This window comes from Sapajus apella, unplaced genomic scaffold (genome assembly GCF_009761245.1).
Source record: "Sapajus apella isolate SASKATOON/1434 unplaced genomic scaffold, GSC_monkey_1.0 scaffold47, whole genome shotgun sequence".
NCBI classification, from domain to species: domain Eukaryota; kingdom Metazoa; phylum Chordata; class Mammalia; order Primates; family Cebidae; genus Sapajus; species Sapajus apella.
The window spans coordinates 1,096,983-1,118,636 of record NW_022436987.1 but is presented as its reverse complement, the minus strand read 5'-3'; the positions used below and the strand labels follow the sequence as shown (position 1 = coordinate 1,118,636).

The 21,654-nt window shown below is 39.7% G+C and overlaps 1 protein-coding gene across 3 annotated transcripts; it reads right to left on the bottom strand.

Moving 5' to 3' along the window:
- Positions 1 to 1,789: 1,789 nt before the first annotated feature.
- On the bottom strand, positions 1,790 to 18,336 carry TRIM22 (tripartite motif containing 22). Of its 3 annotated transcripts, none has more exons than XM_032240541.1 (8): positions 18,058 to 18,336; positions 12,000 to 12,485; positions 10,706 to 10,801; positions 9,826 to 10,056; positions 5,823 to 5,845; positions 4,222 to 4,322; positions 3,876 to 3,902; positions 1,790 to 3,620 (listed from the first exon to the last, which is right to left on the bottom strand). In XM_032240541.1, the coding sequence occupies exons 2-8, from the start codon at positions 12,417 to 12,419 to the stop codon at positions 3,025 to 3,027; spliced, it is 1,494 nt and encodes a 497-aa protein (XP_032096432.1). In that variant the 5' UTR covers positions 12,420 to 12,485; positions 18,058 to 18,336; the 3' UTR covers positions 1,790 to 3,024. The 3 variants fall into 3 exon arrangements, with proteins under 3 accessions (XP_032096432.1, XP_032096430.1, XP_032096431.1); XM_032240539.1 differs by having other exon boundaries at positions 12,000 to 12,494; positions 18,058 to 18,303; XM_032240540.1 differs by having other exon boundaries at positions 3,025 to 3,620; positions 12,000 to 12,477; positions 18,058 to 18,303.
- Between the last annotated feature and the right edge of the window lie 3,318 nt (positions 18,337 to 21,654).

The following is a 21,654-nucleotide window of genomic DNA, read 5'->3' as shown; positions in this document are numbered from 1 at the left end:
TTGATTTAATAAGGGCCACTAGGTGGCTATGTCATCATTACCTAAAATTCTACGTGTTTTCAGAATGAAAATTTGGAACCATTCAATTATAATGTTCATCTTCCACACCAAGGGGAAAGAACATATTCTTCAAGTCATCTGCAATAGCAAATTTGTCATAAAGTGCTTCCATGTGCTTTTTCCTCATTTAAGGCTACATGTGTTCAGAATATCAATTTACATTTTATAGCACCTAAAGTTATTCTTAAAATGTACCAGCTTTCTCTTGCAGATCCAGCATTTTCTGGGCTCTCCCATTGGTCCTGTCTCTCTGGGAAATCAGCTGCTGCCTTCTCCATGGTGGTGTGGTGCAGAGGAGTGAGCACAGGTGCTTCGTAACACAGGCCTGGTACTAATCCTGCCTCTTTTACTCAATAGCTTTGGGACCATCAAGAAAACTCTTAGCAATTTATAAACTCTTTCAACCCCTTTATATAAATTTCTCCTTGGCTGGGCTCAGTGGCTCACACCTGTAATCCCAACATTTTGGGTGGCCGAGGTGGGCAGCTCACCTGAGGTCAGGAGTTCGAGACCAGCCTGACCAACATGGCGAAACCCCATCTTTACTAAAAATACAAACAAAAAAAAAATTAGCCAGGTGTAGTGGCACACATCTGTAGTCCCAGCTACTCGGGAGGCTGAGGCAGGAGAATCGCTTGAACCCAGGAGGCAAAGGTTGCAGTAAGCCGAGATTGCACCATTACACTCTGGCCTGGGCAACAAGAGTGAAACTTCATCTCAGAAAAATAAATAAATAAATAAATTCTCCTTTTTATGGTATTTGTACAAATTATCTTGGATAATGTTCATGTGTGTATCTATATTTATACATATTATATGTATATACATTATAAGTATAGCCATACGAATGAGTGTGTATACATGTCTATGTCAATCTCAAACCAGGTACTTTCCCACTACTCCTCTTTCTTCAAAGTCCTACAAAATTTTGATGTGAATTCTGTACAGTGGCATAACCTGCCCTAATTTATAATGCATACATGATGGTTAATTTTACACCCTAATTTGACTGGCCATAGAGTGCCTGGATTAAACATTATTTCTGGTTGTATTTGTAAGGGTGTTTCTGAAAAAGATTAGCATCTGAATAGCTGGACTCATAATGTCTATCTCCCCAAAGCTTGCCCTTCCCAAAGTTGCTGGACATCATCTAATGCATGAAGAACCTGAGGAGAAGAAAGTGTCGAGGAAGAAGAAATTTGCTCCTTTTCCTGCCTCCGTGCTTGAGCTGAAACATGTCACCTCATCTTTTTCTGCCTTTGTATTGGCATTTACACCACCAGCTCCCTGGTTCTTAGGACTTCAGAGCCACAATGACTTGTATCACCAGCTTTGTGGGTCTCCTGTTTCCAAACGGCAGGTAATGAGCAGTCTTAGCCTCCATAATCAAGTGAGCCAGTTCCTCATAATAAATACATATCTCTTACTGTTCTGTTTCACTGGAGAGCCCTGACTAATACGATATATTTCTGTAAGAATGGCTTGTGTCTTTGCTATCCTAGGTATTTCTACTCCTCATCCTGTGTTTGAAAAACACTTTAAAAAATAAAGAAAACTACATAGGGTGGTAAACGCAATGGTATACTCAAGTGTTTCATTATGAGAAAAAGATCTGAACAGCCGTCTCTTATCACGAACAGCTGAGCCTAGACATGACCTTCCTTACTTGACATATGGAAATTCATATTATCTGCAGCAAGATTTTGTAAACTGAGGAGTGAGACATCAGTAGAGCCAAGTATTATTTTATTAAAGCAAAAAGAAAACAGAACAAAAACAAAACAATTGTTTTCCAAGACATCGAAATGGCTGACTTTTTTTTCAGTAATAATTAGAACAATATTTATTTTTATATTTAAAATTCATAGAAAATGCCTTACATTTAATAGAAGTTTGTTTCTCAAAGTAAGGAATTAGATACACTCTTAAACACCAATTTTAGTTTTAGGAAAATACACCAATATACATTAAGTAAATTACTTAAGATTATAGAACTTGTAAGTGAAAAGATAAAATTTGATCTCAGAAACTCAGAGCATTAAAAATCCACTATTAGTAAATAAATTACTATGGACTTCCTGCTTTAATTATGTGATGACTATGGAGGTCACTCGTAAACCAACACAATCTTAAGGATGCACTATTTAGTAACAAATTCCTATGTACTTTGCTAGATAATGTGGATATGAGTTGACAAATTTCTCCTCTCCAGTCTTTTAAGTGGTAGAGGAAACGAAGAAGAAAAGAGAGCTCAAAGGAATTACAGCAATATTGTTCTTTCTATAGGAGGGATTAGGTGTGTTTCCCTAGCAAATGCAAAAATAATAACGATAATAATATTTACTAGTAGTGAAACCAAGATATTAGGAATAATATCTTTCTTGCAAGAGATTGCAAGCATCTCTTGCAAGAAAGAGCAAGACTGTTATGAGTTAAACTGCGACTTCCTCAAATTTATATGTTGGAGTTTTAATTCCCAATACCTCCGAATATTACCTTATTTGGAAATAAGGTCTTCGTAGAGAATATAAAATTAAAATGATTTCATTAAGTCATTAGCAGTGGGTCCTGAGCCAGTATGACTGGTGTCTTAATAAAAAGCAAAAACTTGGGCACATAGATGTACATAAAGACAATGTGAAGAGTCATAGGGACAAGATGGCATCTACAAGCCAAGGAGAGAGGCACGGAACACAGTCTTCCCTTGCAGACCTCAGAAAGAACCAACTCTGTGGGAACCTAGATTTTGGATTTCTAGCCTACAGTATGACAATACAATTACAGTTTAAGTCACCAGTCTATGATGCTTTGTTATGGATGCTGTAGCAAACGAATACAGACATTCTAAGTAAAAGAAGGGAAAAGAAAGGAAGAGATGGTCACAGTGGAGATGAACTCAAGTGAAGAATCTGAGTCTCAGCACAAGGGCTACTCTGCAGAAGTGGGTAAGGGAAATGAGAACACTCAGGAGCTCGGTGGGCACAGGGTCATGGGGACTGGGCAGTTCCAAGGATTGAAATACGGATAAGCAGGCTGAGAAAAGCAACATCTAGAGAACTTGTAGATGAGTGCTCCATGGTTTGTAACATTAAAAAATGAGACAATGCCTGCCTCATAGTCTAGGAAAATCCCAATACGACAGGGAGGCACAGCCATAAAGAGAGTCAAAACCTTGAGATCGGAAGAGGAGGAGTCCTCAAAAGCATTATACTCAGATGTATCCTGTAATCCTATAACCCAGTAGCCATATTGAGGTCTGTATTTGGAGTAAATACTTGAAGAATTTGCACTTGGGTCAAAAGTAAACCCAGGGCTCTTCCTTTTATTCAGATTACTTATTTTACTATGTACACCCAGAATCCAGGCACTCTTTCCAGACACATCTACTTCCCAGTAGTATTTCCCTGAAGAGAAATATTGGCAGCCCAAGACACCAAAAGCAGAAAAATCTCGTGGATTTGAATTCTTAAACATGCTGGTGCGTACAGTTGCCACTTGTCTCTGATCCTCAGAAACAGCAACATTCGAAGTGGCACTGCCTGGATTCAGCATCACATCCACTGTAGAAAAAATTGTAGAGTCAAGGGAAGGATATGGGATAGATGTGTCTTGATAGTATTGAGAAGAGACATAATGAAAACAGGACTTGTGTCAATATCAAACAGAACTTGTGTTGATAAGTCAGAAGTTAGTAGGACACTTAAGAATTATAGGGTATAGGCAAGTTTGGGGAGGAACACATGGAACTCAGATTATGAGATCTAATAGTAACCACAATTCTCAAAGTAGGTGATTTGAGGTCCATATCATCTTACCCCAGTAGCACTGGACATCTGTCAGCTCTGAAATGACAAAAGTTTCAGTGATGTTGTTAGAAGCAAATGAGTAAGCACTGACACCTGTATCTTCTCCTGAAGAGGAGGGAAAGTAAAGGGGCATACTGGGATCCTATGCACTGGTGAATGAGAGGAGGAATCAGACACCTGGCCATTCCCCCTAAGATAGGGCCACATCTACAGCAGAAGGAGGATTTTCCTCCTTCTCTGGCCCACTTCCTCTCCTATACCCTAACCTAAAAAAAAAAAAAAAAAAACCACCAGCTCCCCTGTTGAGCCCTGATACTAAGAATTCCACACACAGCCTTCCCCTGAATCCCCTTACCTCTCAGAACTTGCAGCATTCCACTCAGATCTGGTTTTTGGAATACATTCTTTAGTTTCTTGGAAACAGATTTTGGCTTCTTCAATATCCAAGTTTCACTCCTAGTGATAAAAAAAATTGATAACCATTACACTTTTGCCCTATTTTCTCTCCATCCAAGACGACTATCTCTTTCACCTTTCACCATAGTGATGCACTTGGACCCTATTCCCTGAGGACAGTAGAGGGAAGACACCTAACACTGGAGCCCTTAGAATCGTGCTCATGTCTACCTGTCTGCCTACTTCCTTTCTGTGTAACCTTGGAAAGGTCTTCACTTCAAAGATGTTCACTTTCTTCCCTTTGAAATACAATAATTGCCCCTTGCTTTCTACCTCTTAAAAATGAATATAAAATTAGATAAAATAATAATGTTTTTTCTTTTCTTTTTGAGACAGAGTCTCGCTCTGTTGCCCAGGCTGGAGTGTAGTGGCATGATCTCAGCTTGCTGCAACCTCCAACTCCTGGGTTCAAGCGATTCTCCTGCCTCACCTTCCCAAGTAGCTGGGATTACAGGTGTCTGCCACCATGCCTGGCTAATATTTTTGTGATTTTAATAGAGACAGGGTTTCACCATGTTGGCCAGGCTGTTTTCGAACTCCTGACCTCAAGTGATCCGCCTGCCTTGGCCACCCAAAGTGCTAGAATTATAGACATGAGCCACCACACCTGGCCAATAATGCTTTTAAAAGATATCCAGTACCTCTAAAAAACTTATTTAATATTTGGAAAAGTCATTACCATCTCAGTGGGTCCTCCAGAAAGAGGCCAGAGATGTGGCTTCCCAGAGAGATGGTCATTAAGGAGGTCACAGAATCTGTCGTCTACTGTGTGGTTGAGGGAGTCCTATATTGAAAAGCTAAATGTTTTCCAAAATCTGTTATCCCAATATGAGGCCTAGAGAATAATGTCTGAGGTTGCAAGCTCTCTGGGCAAAGAAGAAATTACAATGATTAAATTAATTAATAGTAGTCTGATTTTCATGTGTTTAAAAAAACTTTGATGCTGCTAAGTAGGTGGGCAACTTTAGACACAAAATATTATTTTTTCCTACAAGATAGTAAAGTATGTGAGCAAGAAAAGATTATATTGGCACCAGGACCAAAGTCATTGTTCCTCAAGACTCGAATCTATTTCTGCAGAAATCTAAAAAGCACCACCTAGAAAGTTATTGTTTATTTTATTCTCTGGGAGAAATGCAAATATAAGGGTATGGTGTTTGGAAAATTTGAGTCTGGCATAGAAAGAGGGCAGATCCTCGCTGCAATAAGACAGGCATCTATGCTGTATGGAAACAACAGACAGAGGTTAGAATATAGTGACTGAAGTCATGGGGTTCTGATATTGCAAACTCTTATTCCTAAGGCCTCCTAACTCTGTGACCTCCCAACACCTAAATTTCTTACAATTGAAAACTTTAATCTGTGATTAGCAGTTTGGGATAACTTAATACACAAATTTCCTAGCCTTGTAATTTTTTAAGTTGTTCTGATTGACAATATATCTCAGGACTATAATCCTCTTTTCAGACAAATAAGACCATATCTCTCTTCCATATATACCTTCTCATGACGTCAATCACATCCTGGGGAAAAGATAGAAAACATGAGTCAAAATTAGGGTTGCCAGATTTAAAACATAAAAGTGGCTAGTTCAATTTCAATTTGGGATAAACAATACATTTTTTTTTGTTATATGTATGATCGCTGCAATATTTAAGATACTCTTAAATATGTTTCCTTTATCTGAAATTAAACTTTAACTGAGCATCCTGTATTTTGTCTAGCAATGCTCAAAAGAGCGATAGGCCCTCCTCTCTTACAGAAAGTTTTATCCACCTTCCTCCCCTCACTTTTATCATCCCTTGATATGGTGGGAATAAACAGATGGTCACAGACTGGGGACAAAGTGTGGAGATAAGATCCAGACTGACCACTACAGAGGACTCAGATAAGGGTGTTAGCAAGATGCTTCAAGTATCTCAAGAAGGAATATATACAAAAGAGAGGGAGGAGCTCCACTGTTTTTATACATTTTTAATGAGATAACCATATTAATTCATTGTGTTTTTATTTTATACATCAACAGACACAAAATGGCGAAATCTGTTTGACAGATATTTTTTCAGGCTTTATGGGTTCAATTATGAAAAATTAATAACAACAGTCCTTAAGAAGTGTACTTTTGCTGTGAGTAAAAGCAAGCAAACATTTCAAGTAAAAGTTTGTCTGGCCTCCCTGTACTCACTCTACATGCTGACTAAACTCTACCATAGGTGATCTCATCCATTTTTCAGTATGAAACAAGCCACAGAACAAGTAACTGAGTAGGTCTTAAATGTAACTTACTAGTTCCCAACTACTTACGCCCCACTGTCTAGAATAGTAATATCCACTTAGTTATCATCTTAGAAACTATAAAATTTTATCCTGGATTTCAACATTTTATTAACCTAGTCTAGTTTATATTTTAAATTGTTTTCAGCTATCTTTTCTTCCTCACCATAACGATTATTTCCTTTATTTTTTTGAACAAGTATGTGCCAGTATATTTGGTCTCCCTCTGTCTGATCTGACCCCCTTTATACCAACAAAGAATTGACCTCCAGTTGACTTTACACCCTCAGAAATAGTTTTACTGTCTGTATTAGCTTTTTTGTTGTTATAAGACAAAACCCAACTAAAACTTGTTTACATTTTTAAAAAACGAATTCACGGGATCAAGTATAATTTTACTTATAGTTAGGTTTTTAAGCTAAAATCTTGCCATCAGAATCTGGTTTTTCTTCTACAAATTATATTTTATACCTATTATGTTGACTTTTTTTCAGATTAATTATGGTATCAGCTTGAATCTCCTGGTTTAAATTATTATCCTTGATATAATATCCATCACGAAAGACAAATTCTCCTTTTACTTATGACAGTAAAATACTAAGGCATGCAAACGATCAGTCTGAATTGGGTCAAGTATCTATGTAAAAATAATGACTGTAGGGTTGGTAAAAAGAGAAGAATTGGATATAATGGTTTACCCAGAACTGAGTAACATATACATGCCTAATGCTACTAATTTTGTCAACCTTAACCAACTATCTGGAATGAGACAGGGTAGGGATGGTTCCTCAAAGAAGTATTATAAAGAAACAATCAAAAGGAATAGAGGTTGGACAGACAAACAAATATTGTCCACTATGGTCCATTTCTCAGCTGTCTGCCACCTCTTCACCCTTACTACCAAACTACTTCCCAAAAATGGCACAACATAATACAATGGCTACAGTAACATCAAAAATGGATAACTTACACCATATAAATACTATAACTAAAAACGAATCAAAGACCTAAAGCTATAAAACTCCTAGAAAAAAAGGGGGAAGTGCATGATATTGGATTTGGTAGTGATTTGTTGGCTATGATAAAAACAGTAAAGGCAATGTGAGAAAAAAAAATAGGCCTTTACCAAAATTAAACTTTAAAAAATCACCAAGTTATCAAGAACACTATGAAGAGAGTGAAAAGCCATTCCACAGAATGGGAAAGCATATTTACAAATCATATATCTGATAAGGTATTAATATCCAGAATCTATAAATGAGTCCTAAAATTCAGCAAGAAAATCAACATCTATTCAGACAAATCCTCTCAACAAACTGGTAATAAAAGAGAACATCCTTGGCCAGGCACAGTGGCTCACACCTGTAATGCCAGCACTTTGGGAAGCAGAGGTGAAAGGATCACCAGGTCAGGAGATTGAGACCATCCTGGCCAACATGGTGAAACCCCATCTCTACTAAAAAAAAAAAAATACAAAAATTAGCTGGTCATAGTGGCGTGTGCCTGTAATCCCAGCTACTCGGGAGGCGGCTCACACCTGTGATCCTAGTACTTTGAGAGGCCAAGGTGGGCAGATCACCCGAGGTCAGGAGTTTGAGACCAGACTGGAGTTTGAGGCCAGACTGGCCAACATGGCGAAGCCCCATCTCTACTAAAAACACACAAAAACTATCACCTGGGCATGGTGGCATGTGCCTGTAATCTCAGCTACTTGAGAGGCTGAGGCATGAGAATTGCTTGAACCCAGGAACCGGAGTTTGCAGTGAGCAAGATCGTGCCACTGCTCTCCAGCCTGGGTCACAAAACAAGACTAAATCTCAAAAAAAAAAAAGAGGAAGTTTCTCAACTTCATTAAAAGTCTAAAAATAAAATAAAAGAGAGACTCCTATAGAGCTAACATCATACTTAAGAGGAAGAGACTGAGTACTTTCCTCCTAAGTTCAGAAAAAAGGAAAGGACATTATTCCCTCTCACCATGCCTATTGAACATTGTACTAGAAGTCCTAGCTAATGCAATAAAACAAGCAAAGACAAATGAAAATTATGCAAAGACAAATGAAAAACTATACAAACTTCAAAGTATGAAATAAAACTTCATTCTCAGATGACATGATTTTCTATGTAGAAAATGCCAAAGAATTGATATTAAAAAAATCTCTTCTATAACTAATAAGTTGCATAATTGACATTTTTTCTATGTGCTACACCTTTGCTATGTGCCAGCAATGAAGAATTAAATTTTTTAAAAAAATGCAATAGCACCAAAAATAAAAAAAGGAAAAACTCTCAAGAAAAGTATAGAATCTACATGTGGAAATAAGAAGCCTTTCAGCAGTATTAGTTATTAGGATAAAGCAAATACATTGAGATACCAATACATTCCCACTAGAAAGGCTGTAACAACAAAAAAAGCAGGCAGCGTAAGTACAGGCAAGGATGTGAAGAATCTAGAAACTTTTTATATTGCTTACAGGAATATAAAATGAGTAACAACTTTGGAAAACAGTATAACTTAAAAATTATACATAAACAACACACAACACTCTTAAAATCTACTCGAGATAAATGAAAACATGTTTGTATGAGAACATGTAAGTGAATGCTTACTGTAGCATTATTCTTAACAGTCCCTAACTGGAAAATATTCATATAGTCACCCAGTAGTGAATACATAAACATAATATTACATATTCAGATAATGGAATAGCATTAGCAATAAGAAAGAGAAAAATGCTCATACATACTGCAATGTGAATAAACCTCAAAATATTATGCTAAGTGAAAGATGCCAGATGCAAAAGACTACATGTTGTATAATTCAATTTATATTGAACGGTCCAGAGAAGCCAATTAATACAGACAAAACAGATTGTTGCCAGGAAGTGGAGATAAAAACAGATATGGAGATAGAAACAGGCATGAGAAATATTTTTGAAGTGATGGGAAAGTTCTAAAACTGATTTGCTTATAGTACAAAGAATCTTCTCTACAAGCTCAAATTTTTACACTGCCTATCATAAGTAAATAACAATGGTAATCTCCCTTGCTATTCATATATTTAACTATCTTCATGACCCCTGAAATGACTGGCATAAAGGGGGCACTGCTGGGCCAAAGGGACCATTTAATGTCACCTAGAAAGCCTAGGGACTGGGAAGGAAAGGAAAGTCAGCCTCTGTGTTTTTCCCCTAATCTCATATGTAGATAGGTGCTCCATCCCAGGTCTTACCTGCAGCATCTCTACTGATGACCCCCTTAACCGCTGCTGGAGATCTGAGATAAGCTTGCTGGCATACTGCCTCTGCTGGACCAGCTGGTCTTTAGCTGCTGCCAGGTTATCCAGCACATTCACCTCACCTTCCTCCAACTTTTGCAGCTCTTTCTGCTCCTCACTGTCCAAGATGACTCTCATTTCATTGAACCCTTTCAGAATCTTCTGTCTCTCAGTCTGGATATAATTCTTGGGAATGAGAAGAGAAAGAGGCAGTCAGTCTGGCTGACTGAAGGCCTGCTTCGTATGAGTTCTTATCCTGGGAGCCAGGATAAGAACTGTTTTTTCAGGGAGTTCTCAAAAGGAATAGTAGGCAAAAGCCAATAAGCAATTTCTAGTGAAGCCATGTTTTTCTACTTTTTAACCTGAGCTCCTCCCAAAGCAATATACTCAAGTCTGTTTTATTGAGGCCTAATCTGAGACAAAATGTGATGCCTGGGTGAGGCATGGATTGTAGACATCTTGTCCTGGACAAACTTGCCTTTCTGTGTCTTAAATTCCTCTATCCAAACCCCCTAAAGGGAATCCTGGGTCTTTTCCCAGGGGGTTTACTGGAAGGATTGGTACCTCAAACCTGATGACACAAATGGGACACAGGAGTCACAGGAAGCTTTTTTATTTCCCTCCATGCTTTCACTTCCAAATACTGTGTTAATTTATGATATGTTTACTCTCCAGGCCTCAAACTCCAACAGGGAAGGAATGAAATGAGACCTAATCAAATGGCTTCCACACTCATTAATTCTAGTGTAGCAAAGAAGAAGGGTCTCCTTATGCTAGAGCCCAAGGTCCTGCCCAGTTATCTGTCTAATGATCCTTAGGAAGTGTCTCTTCCTGCCTTCCAGCTGGTTCTTTCTTGTCCAATGTCAACTTGCAGCTTCTCAGCTTCTTGATCCTCCTTTATCAGCCTCTGCAGGGCTGCCTGCAGCCTTTCCTGTGAGAAAGAAATTATAATAGAGTCAAGTTACGAGCTTTCTCAGCACCTGGATAGAGGATAGCAAGGAAGAAATTGGGTGGTTCTCAGAAGGGACTAGTTTACAGACAGTGAGGCTGGTGATTAGAACCTATGGCGTGGGGGAAAATCTGAGGAGATGAATGTATTCTTTATTCCCGGATGATGGAAGTTGTAGGATACAGTAAATTCCTCTTCAAAGTTTAACCTGTTAACTTCCTTTAAAATTCAAGAGGGAGAAAAATCGTTAAGATCAATGAGTTCTAAATTCCTCTCTACAGTACCAGTATGTCAGGTATGTTCAGCTTCCCTGTTCTTTGTTCTGCATTTTAAAGTTTAACTTCCTTGTTCGTTATGCCTCCTTGCCCCTAGTTTCAGTAAACAACCCCCTCCTAGCTTCTATTACCTGTTCTGTCCTTAGGCATCCTTAGTCACCTGTTCTGTCCTTAGGCAACCTTAGTCACCTGTTCTGTAACCCTCTTTCCTGCCCCAACTACTCACCCTGCCCCTCTGGCTCATATCCTTACTCTCTTTAAAATAGCCAATTAGAATTAACTTAGACATGTGGTCCAACCCTAGCCAATAGGGGAAAGGACATAGCAGTAGGGACTAGCTGCATTAGGAATAAGACCCTCTTCCCCTCCCTTGTCCAGTATACTCTCGCCATTGCTCCATCCATGAGATGCACCTTTCTATAGAAGTAAATTTGCCTTGCTGAGAAAACTTTTGCCTGAGTGCTATGTTCACATGGCAGCACCGAACATTTACTTCCAACAAAGTCACCATCCCCTTATCAAGGGTAGCCTCATTCTTTTCCTAGAGAAAAAGCAGACCCTGCAGTAAGGAAAGACTTCCTCTCATTGCCACTCTTCCCACATCTAACCAGACATGTTCCCAAAAACACCTTTCTGCTCAGAGTGCCATATAGAGCTTATCTTATACAGCAACTCTCCATTCATTCAACAATTCTTTGCTAAAATTTGTATTTGTCTTTAAATAGAAACAATGCATAGCAACATCCTTCAAGCTTCAGAAACTAAGCAAAGAATATGGAAAGAGATCACATGGCTCTCAGTTCTGGTGATAGGGGAATAAAAAAGGATTAAAAAGAAAAGTGGAGATTTCACATCAGGTGCCATCTTCTGCTCTCTGCTCTCGCTTCCTCTACCTTGGAACCTACCTGACATTCCTTGACCACCTCGTGTATGAGGAATGTTTGATGACCTTGGTGTTCCTGAGACAGTTCACAAACCCAGCAAATGACTTTTCCATCCTCCTTACAGAAGATCTGGAGTTTTTTTCCATGGTGTTCACAGACATCTCTCTTCTGCTTCTCCTCTGAGCTCATCTTGACCTCCCTGACTCTCTGCACTATGTTGGCCAGATGCCGATTAGGTCGGAGGTTCCCAGGCTGGAATCTGGTCTGACACACAGGACAGCTGCTTTGCCCTCCTGAGATGATCATTGACTTGTTCTTTGCAGTGATGCAGGCATGGCAGAAGCTGTGGCCACAATCTATGCTCAGAGGGTCTGACAGGAGCTCCAAGCAGATGGGGCAGGTCACCTCCTTCCCTATGTCTACCTTTACTGATAATTCCATTGCACCACTCCCTTGGCTTCTTTCTGTCTTGACCCTTGAAGTTCTTGGTCACAAACTCCTGTGGCGCTGGGAATATTGAAAAGAACAGGATAAGAAAAGAGGGAATAGAAGGAATACTGATTTTACCGAGATTTACCACATGACAAAACATTAATATTTAACAGAGAAAGGAGAAAAGAAAGACATGAAGAATAAACCAATGACAGAATAAAAAGGACTTTGTAGTAATTTCAAACACTTTATTCTTAATTTTTGTCTCAGGACAAATTTTATCCCATCAAAGCAACTATGGTTATTTTCTCTTTTTCTACGGGAGAGGATTGAGGCTCTTCTACCAAAAGCCTTGTTTAACCCATCATTTGTCCTGCCCTTTGTCCCCCAACCTAAAACACATTTTCCATGTTAAATGCACTAAACACACTCCTGCCCCTGGGCTTGCACACATGCTTTTCTCTCTGAATGGCATGATTGTATCCCTAGTATGTGCATAATTCACTAGTTTTAAGCTACTGAGTTGTATTTACATAGCATCAAACATGCTTATTTTAAGTGTAAAATTTCATAATTTCTGGTAAATTTGTGGAATCATATAGCTATTAATGTAACCCAATTTTAAACCATTTCTACCACCTGAAAAAAGAAAAACCCACAACCTAATGCCATCACTCCTATTCTGATTCCAAGCTCCAGGCAACCACTAAAATCTTTTAGGTTTTTAACCAATTCATAAAAACAGAATATATGGGGTCTTTGGTGTCTAACTTATTTTACTTGCACTATTAAGGTTTATCTACTCTGCCTTTTTCCCCAATGTCAAAAACACCTCTTCAATTAAACTGTCAAATCTATGACTGCCTCAACACTTTTGCACTTCCTCTTCTCTCTGCATAAAATGATCCTCCCCCTGATGTCAGCAAGAGCAAGACTCACTCTTACATTTAATTCAATCTCCTCTTACATGTCCTCTTCTTAGAAGGTCATGCTATAACTTACTTACAAGAAAACCACCAGCAATATCACTCACTGTACATTTGGTTTATCTTATTTTTAGATGTAATATATAACATTGTTATGTAAATGTCTACCTCTTCCTCCTGAAAAGTAACCCATGCACAGACCTGGTACTATTTTTGTTCATTGATATATCCTCTATACCTAGAAGAGTGAATCACATACAGAAGTAAAATGCTAAACGAATACATAAAGCTAGAACTTCCTTATCCCTCCATAGATGATTATACCTTTTAATCAGATTTTTATCTTTTCTTTCCATTAATTAGCAGTTTCCCAATAGCTGAGCTTAGGGCCACAATTATGGTTTCCAGTGAAGAAGCATTTACATCCTAATACATCTACCCATAGCAAGTCCTCCCAGGCCCTCACACTCATGCCCCACAAACATACACACACACACACCACGACCACCACCATCACCACTGTGAACAATTTTATAACCAGTTACAATTTAGAAATCACTGTGACTTATTTATTCTTCATACAAAACCCTTGAGAAATAAGAATACCCCCGTTCTTCGGGTGTGCCAACGGAATCAAGTGACTTACAAAGATCACTCATTCTAATCTAATAGGTAAAGAGTGAATGTATTGTCCCCAAGGTCCTCCTTCAGAGTTCTCTCCACTACTGCACAGATTTAAACAGATAACAAAGGTGAAGGCTACAAGAGCTATATTGGTGCCCAATACTATGGGGGTATAGAAATGGAGAGATCCAAACCTATGCAGTTCTGGGGCATGCTGTGGCTTTAAATGTTGAAATTTCACCTTGGCCTGGACATATGACAAGGATGAGGATAGGAACTTAAAGGCGTATGTCTGTAGGGAAGAGGAAAAGAAGCTAAAATAGTTATGGAATCACACACATGACATACACTCAATGAATATATATTTCAAAGAAACATCTGTTGGTCATGAGAGAAAAGTCTCAATTCATAAAGGAGGCCAAATATATTGAGAATATATAATGGAGAGATAAAGTCTGTCCCATTTCAAACACAATGAATGCTACTATGGGATGGAGTGTTTCTCCCCAAATGATGTTGAAGTCCTAATGTGTGAATGTTCTCTTATTTGAAACTAGCATATTTAAATACACTTAGGTTATCATGTGATCATTAGGGTAGACCTGTGTCCTTATCAAAAAGGGAAATTTACACACAAAGAATATGCCAGGGTGAAGAAGAAAGCGGAGATCAGGGTGATGCACCTGTAAGCCAAGGAATGCCAAAGGTTTCCAGGAAACTATTAGAAGCTAGAAGAGAGGCATGGAGTAGATGCCTCCTTCACAGCCTTCAGAAGGAACCAGCCCTGCCAACACGTTTTAACTTGGATAACTAGCCTCCAGAATTGTAAGGCAATATATTCCTGCTATTTAAAACGACATTTTTGGTATTTTTTCTATGGCAACTCTAGAAAGCTAATACAAGTGCTTATTTTTCTTCATTTATTCATTCTTTATCCTAACATTGAAGAAATGTTGCCCCATTGAAACTTTTCCAACCTAAGACAGATAGACAGACACATAAACAAAATGCATACTCCCTTTTGAAGGTGGTACGAATGTAATTTTTATGGCATGGTTAAGGCTAACTAGATCCATAGCTTCCTTATTTCAGAATATTCTAACTACACAGAAGCTTTCTGTATCTGTACAGTTTAGATTTTAAAACAAATGGGCTGGACATGATCGCTCACACCTGTAATCCCAGCACTTTGGGAGGCCGAGGCAGGCAGATCACGAGGTCAAGAGATGGAGACCACCCTGGCCAACATGGTGAAACCCCATCTCTACTAAAAAATCCAAAAAGAAAATTAGCCGGACATAGTGGTACATGTTTGTAGTCCCAGCTACTCAGGAGGCTGAGGCAGAAGAATCACTTGAACCGGAAGCAGAGGTTGCAGTAAACCCAGACTGTGTCACTGCACTACAGCCTGGTATCAGAGTGAGACTCCATCTCAAAAAAAAATGTCTGGGAATGGTGGCTCAAGCCCCCAGCATTTTGGGAGGCCAAGGTGGGCGGATCACCTGAGGTCAGGAGTTTGAGACCAGCCTGGACAATACGGTAAAACCGTGTCTCTACTAAAAAAATACAAATCTTAGCCAGGCCTGGTAGCAGGCACCTGTAGTCCCAACAACTCACTCAAGAGGCTGAGGCAGGAGAATTCCTTGAACTTGTGAGGCAAAGGTTGCAGTGAGCCAAGATCATGCCTGGGCAACAAAGGGAGACTCTGTCTCAAAACAGAAAAAAATAAATAAATAAATGAAATTAAATTAGAGTGGCTACACCGTCAGGAGAAAAACTACTATGAGGTGTTTAGCCACCAATATCTTTTTTTTTTTTTTTTGAGACAAGGTCTCATTATATTGCCCAGGCTGATCTTGAACTCTTGAACTCAAGTGATTCTCTTGTCTCAGCCTCCGAAAGTGCTGGGATTTTAGCTAGGCATAGGCCCGAGCCACCATGCCTGGCCTAGCCAAGACCAGGGTCAGGAATTACCAGTGGAGAAAGTAGGCATGCGGAAACCTGGCAAACTCAGAAACATTGTTACCACTTCTTATTCCTCTAAACTAAGAGTTCATTTTTCAAGGACCCATTAACATGTCCAGGGTTTAGTTTTCCCCACATTAATTACCCTTTTTCCAAGAGTTCTAACTCTCTGGTCAATATGTCTCAGATGAGTCATTTTGTAACAAAGGACAGTTTTCATAAAGCAACCCCAGTCTCATCCCTTTCTCTCATGGTTAGTTCACACTTCTTAAATCCATCATTTTATTGAAGACTGCTCAAAATCACTTTCTCACAGTGAGACCTAATCTGAAATCTATTTAAAATTGCAAAGCCCTTGACAAGAGCACTACAAATACCCTATCCTATCGCAACCCTTTTGGTTTCCTGCTTTTGTTTTGTTGGTTTTACATCTATCCTGCAGTAGCTGCTACCTTTTTGCTACATTAGAACTGCTTGTTTACCTCCTTTTTTCAACTGCATGTTTACTTCCTTTTCCCTAGTCTAGAGTATAATCTCTTTCAGTTATTTAATATTGATTATGTATCAAATAGACCGCAATTTATTTTTACTATAGCTGTATGCTTTTGTTTTGTGAATTTAATCAAAAATATCTTCAGGCCGGGCATGGTGGCTCAAGTCTGTAATCCTAGCACTTTGGGAGGCCTAGGTAAGCAGAGCAGGAGCTCAGGAGTTCGAGACCAGCCTGGCCAACATGGTGAAACCTTGTCTCTACTAAAAATACAAAAATTAGTCGTGTGTGGTGGCGGGCACCTGTAATCCCAGCTACCTGGGAGGCTGAGGTAGGAAAATTGCTTGAACCCAGGAGACGGAGGTTGCAGTGAGCCAAGATCTTGCCATTGCACTCCAGACTGGGCAACAAGAGCGAAGCTCCATCTCAAAAAAAAAAAAAATTAAATTAAAAGTACATTTTTATTTATTGGGCCCTGTACTAGACTTGAGTAGGCAATTAATAAATACTAGATATGGACCTTGACAAGATGTACGGCAAAGACACATAAGTAGACAGTTACCTGGACCTCTGAAAAATTAAAGAAAGAAAAGTACACATCAGAATATGGATGACATAGGCATCAAGGCACAGAATGCTCAGAGATACGATCAGGGTAAGACTCAGGAGAAATTACCAACTCCTTGCCTTAACTCTGTGCGAGGGAAAATTGAATAGGGTGTTGAGGTAACACAAGATGAAAAGGTGCACTGAGAATAATAAAAAGCATCTTCTAAAGCAGGAGAGGACACCAGAGGTCCATGAGGCACTACTGAGGTAAAAGTAAGCTATGGGCGCTCACAGAAGAACAAGTTCCCTGTGACTGGGCCTTCAGAGGCAGGTGACCAAAGGGGATCTGCAGAGATGGGCAGCAGTCTGACAGTACCACAGCCTCTCTCATCAGACGAACCAAAGGGCTGCAATTTATCAGGAAAGCTGTGGACTGCATCCAAGAAGTTACCAGAAGGCAAGTAAAAGGATACGCTTCCAAAGGGCCTTACTCCTGAAGAATGAGTAGCTAAGCCTCCTTCCCCCCACACCCAGGTCCAGATAAGGGCTCTCATCCCTGCTGAACCTCATCATGAGGTCTCTTTACGAAAAATAAAATCAGAGCTTCACTGCACAAGCTTCTTTGGGAAAAAAGAGGAAGAAACTTGCTGCCTCTGAATAAGAGAATGTTCTCATCAATGTTGGCAACGTAGAAAAATCAAAATGACAGAATAAGAAGGTGATAGGGGTACCTAGGTTCAAGAAATGAATGGTCCCTCTATGAAACAAGGCTTTTTGCTTCTGCAAACCTCTCTTCTTTAAAGGTACTCCTCTCCCAAATTGAGTGCTTTCTTCCTCTCCCATCTCAGCAGACAGTTCACAAGCTGCCTCTTTTTGGTTATGCAGAGCAGCTTCAGAACCACAAATTAAACTCACCCAAACACAATCAGTCTGTTCTTCTCATTTTCTCAAAGCCTCCCGGCAGTTGCAGTGAGCCGAGAGCGCGCCACAGCACTCCAGCCTGGCGCCTGGAGAAGGAGCCAGAGTCTGCCTCAAAAAAAAAAAAAAAAAAAAAAGCCTCCCATTCTATGCTCCCTCAGCTCACCGCACTCACCTTCAGTCCAAAGTGGAGGAGTCTTGAATCAAGGGAGAAGAGTGAGGGAAAGGCAGGAGAAGATGTGGATCAGATTCACTCATGAGCCAGAGGGCTGGTCTCCACAAATGCGTTTCCCCACAGAAGCTGAGTGAGAAACGAAAGTTAAGTTCTCAAAAGTGAAAGAAAACAAAGGAAGCTGAACAAGAGCTTACATAACAATAAACCCTGGGGAATAGTAATGCTTCAGTACTTTCTAGCTTCTGCTGTACCAGGAGGGCACTCATTCACTATTATTCTTAATGCAGTTTACTTAAGCAAGAATATTCTAATAAAAAGAATGTGAGTTACAGTTATACATTCTACAGCTTGCCTGAACACTTAGAATTCCAATGGAGTTCTAAAATTGTTAGTCAAATCTATCTTTTTTTTTTTTTTTTTGAGATGGAGTTTCGCTCTTGTTACCCAGGCTGGAGTGCAATGGCGTGATCTCGGTTCACCGAAACGTCCTCCTCCGCGGTTCAGGCAATTCTCCTGCCTCAGCCTCCTGCGTAGCTGGGATTAAATCTATCTTATATTTAAGACCTAAGCAAGTAAAATAAAGATCCAGAGACTTGGGACGCAGCTTCTTGAAATGTGGTCTGATGGGGAAGATAGTTAGAAAGCTCAACAAATATGGGCTGACAAAATGAGGATTAGCAGCTGTCATTGTGAATGGTAAAAATAAAATTATTTTTATAAATAAAAGGATCTTTAGTGTGAACTCATTAAAAAAATGTTCTCAAAATGTCATTGAATCTTAAGAGTCCATCAATTAATTACCACTTTCTGCTCCTAATCCAGACAGGCCAGATGAGGATGGATTCCAGAGAATAATAGAGGTTAAACTGTCCGTGTCCTGTTACCCTGCCACTGAGGCAGGTGAGGACATGGAAGGTAATGTTGTATTTGCCCGAGCATAGAAAGTCAACACCAAGACAAAAGTATGCCAAATTGCAGGGTCTTTATTGCCGGCGGCCACGGAGGACTCACGTCTCTCCAACCCGTGGCCCCCAAAGGAGCGTGTGAAGACCCTTTATACCCATAAAAATCACCTTGGGAGTGAGGGTGTGGGACGGGGTCTGGCAGTGTGGGGGTTCCGGACATTCCAGTGGATTCCTGGGCGAAGATGAGGTGAGGAGCTCCGGACATTCCGAGGGCCAGAGGCCTTTTTGACGTTCTGGTTATTTTTTAAGTGATTCACAAAAGTCAAGATTAGCATTTGTTTACACACTGTCTGGGTAAGGTGGCGATTATAGTCCTTAATTACTTATTCACATTTGGGTTATAGAGAGCAGTTTCAACAGAAAGCTGAGGTATGGTTGAGGTATGCAGTTTTATGCATGTCACAGTAATAAATGATGCTGTTTAATTATAATCATTCACTAGGTCACCCTCATGCTTTCATAATTTTCCACTTTTCCCTACTTTTTTTTCTTTTTTTATGAGATGAAGTCTTGCTCTGTCACCAAGCTGGAGTGCAGTGGCGCAATCTCGGCTCACTGCAACCTCCGCCCCCTGGGTTCAAGCAATTCTTCCACCTCAGCCTCCCGAGTGGCTGGGACCACAGGTGTGTGCCACCACGCCCAGCTAATTTTTTTTGTATTTTTAGTAGAGACAGGATTCATCATGTTGGCCAGTATGGTCTCAATCTCTTGACCTCATGATCTGCCTGCCTCGGCCTCCCAAAGTGCTGGGATTACAGGAGTGAGCCACCACACCCGGCCACTTTTCCCTACTTTTCTAAGAAAAGTTTGATCATTTTCACATGATCAATTAAAAACTAGCACTGATACATGTTATATGTCATGCACATACTTCTGTGCCCTGTTGTCTATTGTATTCTTGTTTAACTGCATATGCCAAATAATGCCATTAAAAACTGATGGAGGCCCTTGGTGTCTCATGCCTGTAATCCCAGGACTCTGGGAGGCCCAAGTGGGTAGATCACTTGAGCCCAGGACTTCAACACCAGCCTGGGCAACATGGTGAAATCCCATCTCTAAGAAAAGTACAAAAAAAAAAAAAAAAAAAAAAAAGGTTGGGTGTGGTGGTGTGCACCTGTAGTCCCAATTACTTGGGAAACTAAGATGGGAGGATGACTTGAGCTCAGGAGGTGAAGGTTGCATTGAGCCAAGATTGTGCCATTGCACCAGCCTGCATGATATAGTGAGACCTTGTCACTACAAAAAACAGACAAACCCAGCACAACACACACACACGTAAACACCCCAAAATAAAAGGAAAAAAAAGCAACTCACGGAGCTTCCATAGCCTGGATCCCTGAATGACATTGCGGAGCATGGCAATCTTCAATCAATGATACACATGTAGGATGACTGACTAATCAATGTTTATTATTGAAAGAATAGGTATTTTTGGTATTATTTTTTGTTATCAGAATAACAAGCTAATCATGGCTATAAATTCTTTCCTACTCACTTATATCTACGAGGACCTTATTCAATCAGTTGAAAGACTGAATAGAAGAAAAAACTGACTTATCCCCCCAAAAAGGGAATACTACCAGCAGACAGACTTCAGGCTTGAGCTATAACATTGACTCCTTCTTGAATCCAGAGCCTTTTGGCTCACCTTGCAGACTTTGGATTTGCCAGTCTACAAAATCACATGAGACATTTCTCAAGTCTCTTTCCATATAAATTCACAGCTTGGTGCTTCTGTTTCTATGGTGAACCCTGGCTAATACAGGCATGAATGCAGAGAAATAAGCAAGAGTTGTAATTTTAGGTATATTTCATGTGTGAATAGACTATCTTATTGACATTTGTAGGGGAGTGAGGGCTCAGTAAGTGAATGTTTTTGTTCAGAGTGCACAGGGTGGTGTCCAAGTGTCAACCACAATGGACAAAGTAAATGAACTCATTTATCCACAGACCTTTTCTCTGTCCATTTTTCTTCCCTTCTCAGCACTTCCATAGATCTCATAACCATCCTTTTATTCCTCTCTGCCTTTGAACATCTGAACTGACCTTTCATCCTGGTCTGATTTATCTCATGAAGTATTAATTGCAGCTGAAAGAAAACAGTAGGAATATTACAGGTCCTGACAAGATACCAGAAAACCTGGGCCAACAGGAAACCTGAATGTACCATACACAATTTATCACCAGAGTTGAGCATGTTGGCAGGCTCCATATTCCAACTTACATTCTAAATTGTAGAAAAAATTAATTATTGTTGGGTATCTGTGTTTTCTCTGTAAACCTTATGTATCCTGACTGAAGAGAAATCAAACGAAATATCTCCACCTTTGGGTCCATGGATGTTTAACATTTTTCTCTTCAAGAAAAGGAGCAAAGTAACAGTAAATATGGTTAGACTCTGAATAATACTTAGAAAGAAAAGAGAGGATATTTTAAAAAATCATTTAAAATTTGTAAAAAAAAAATTACATAATTATTACTTTGTGTGTGTGTGTGTGTGTGTATGAAACAGAGTCTCATTCTATCGCTCAGGCTGGAGTGCAGTGGCACAATCTCAGCTCACTTCAACCTCCGCCTCCCAGGTTCATGCAATTCTCCTTCCTCAGCCTCCTGAGTAGCTGGGATTACAGGC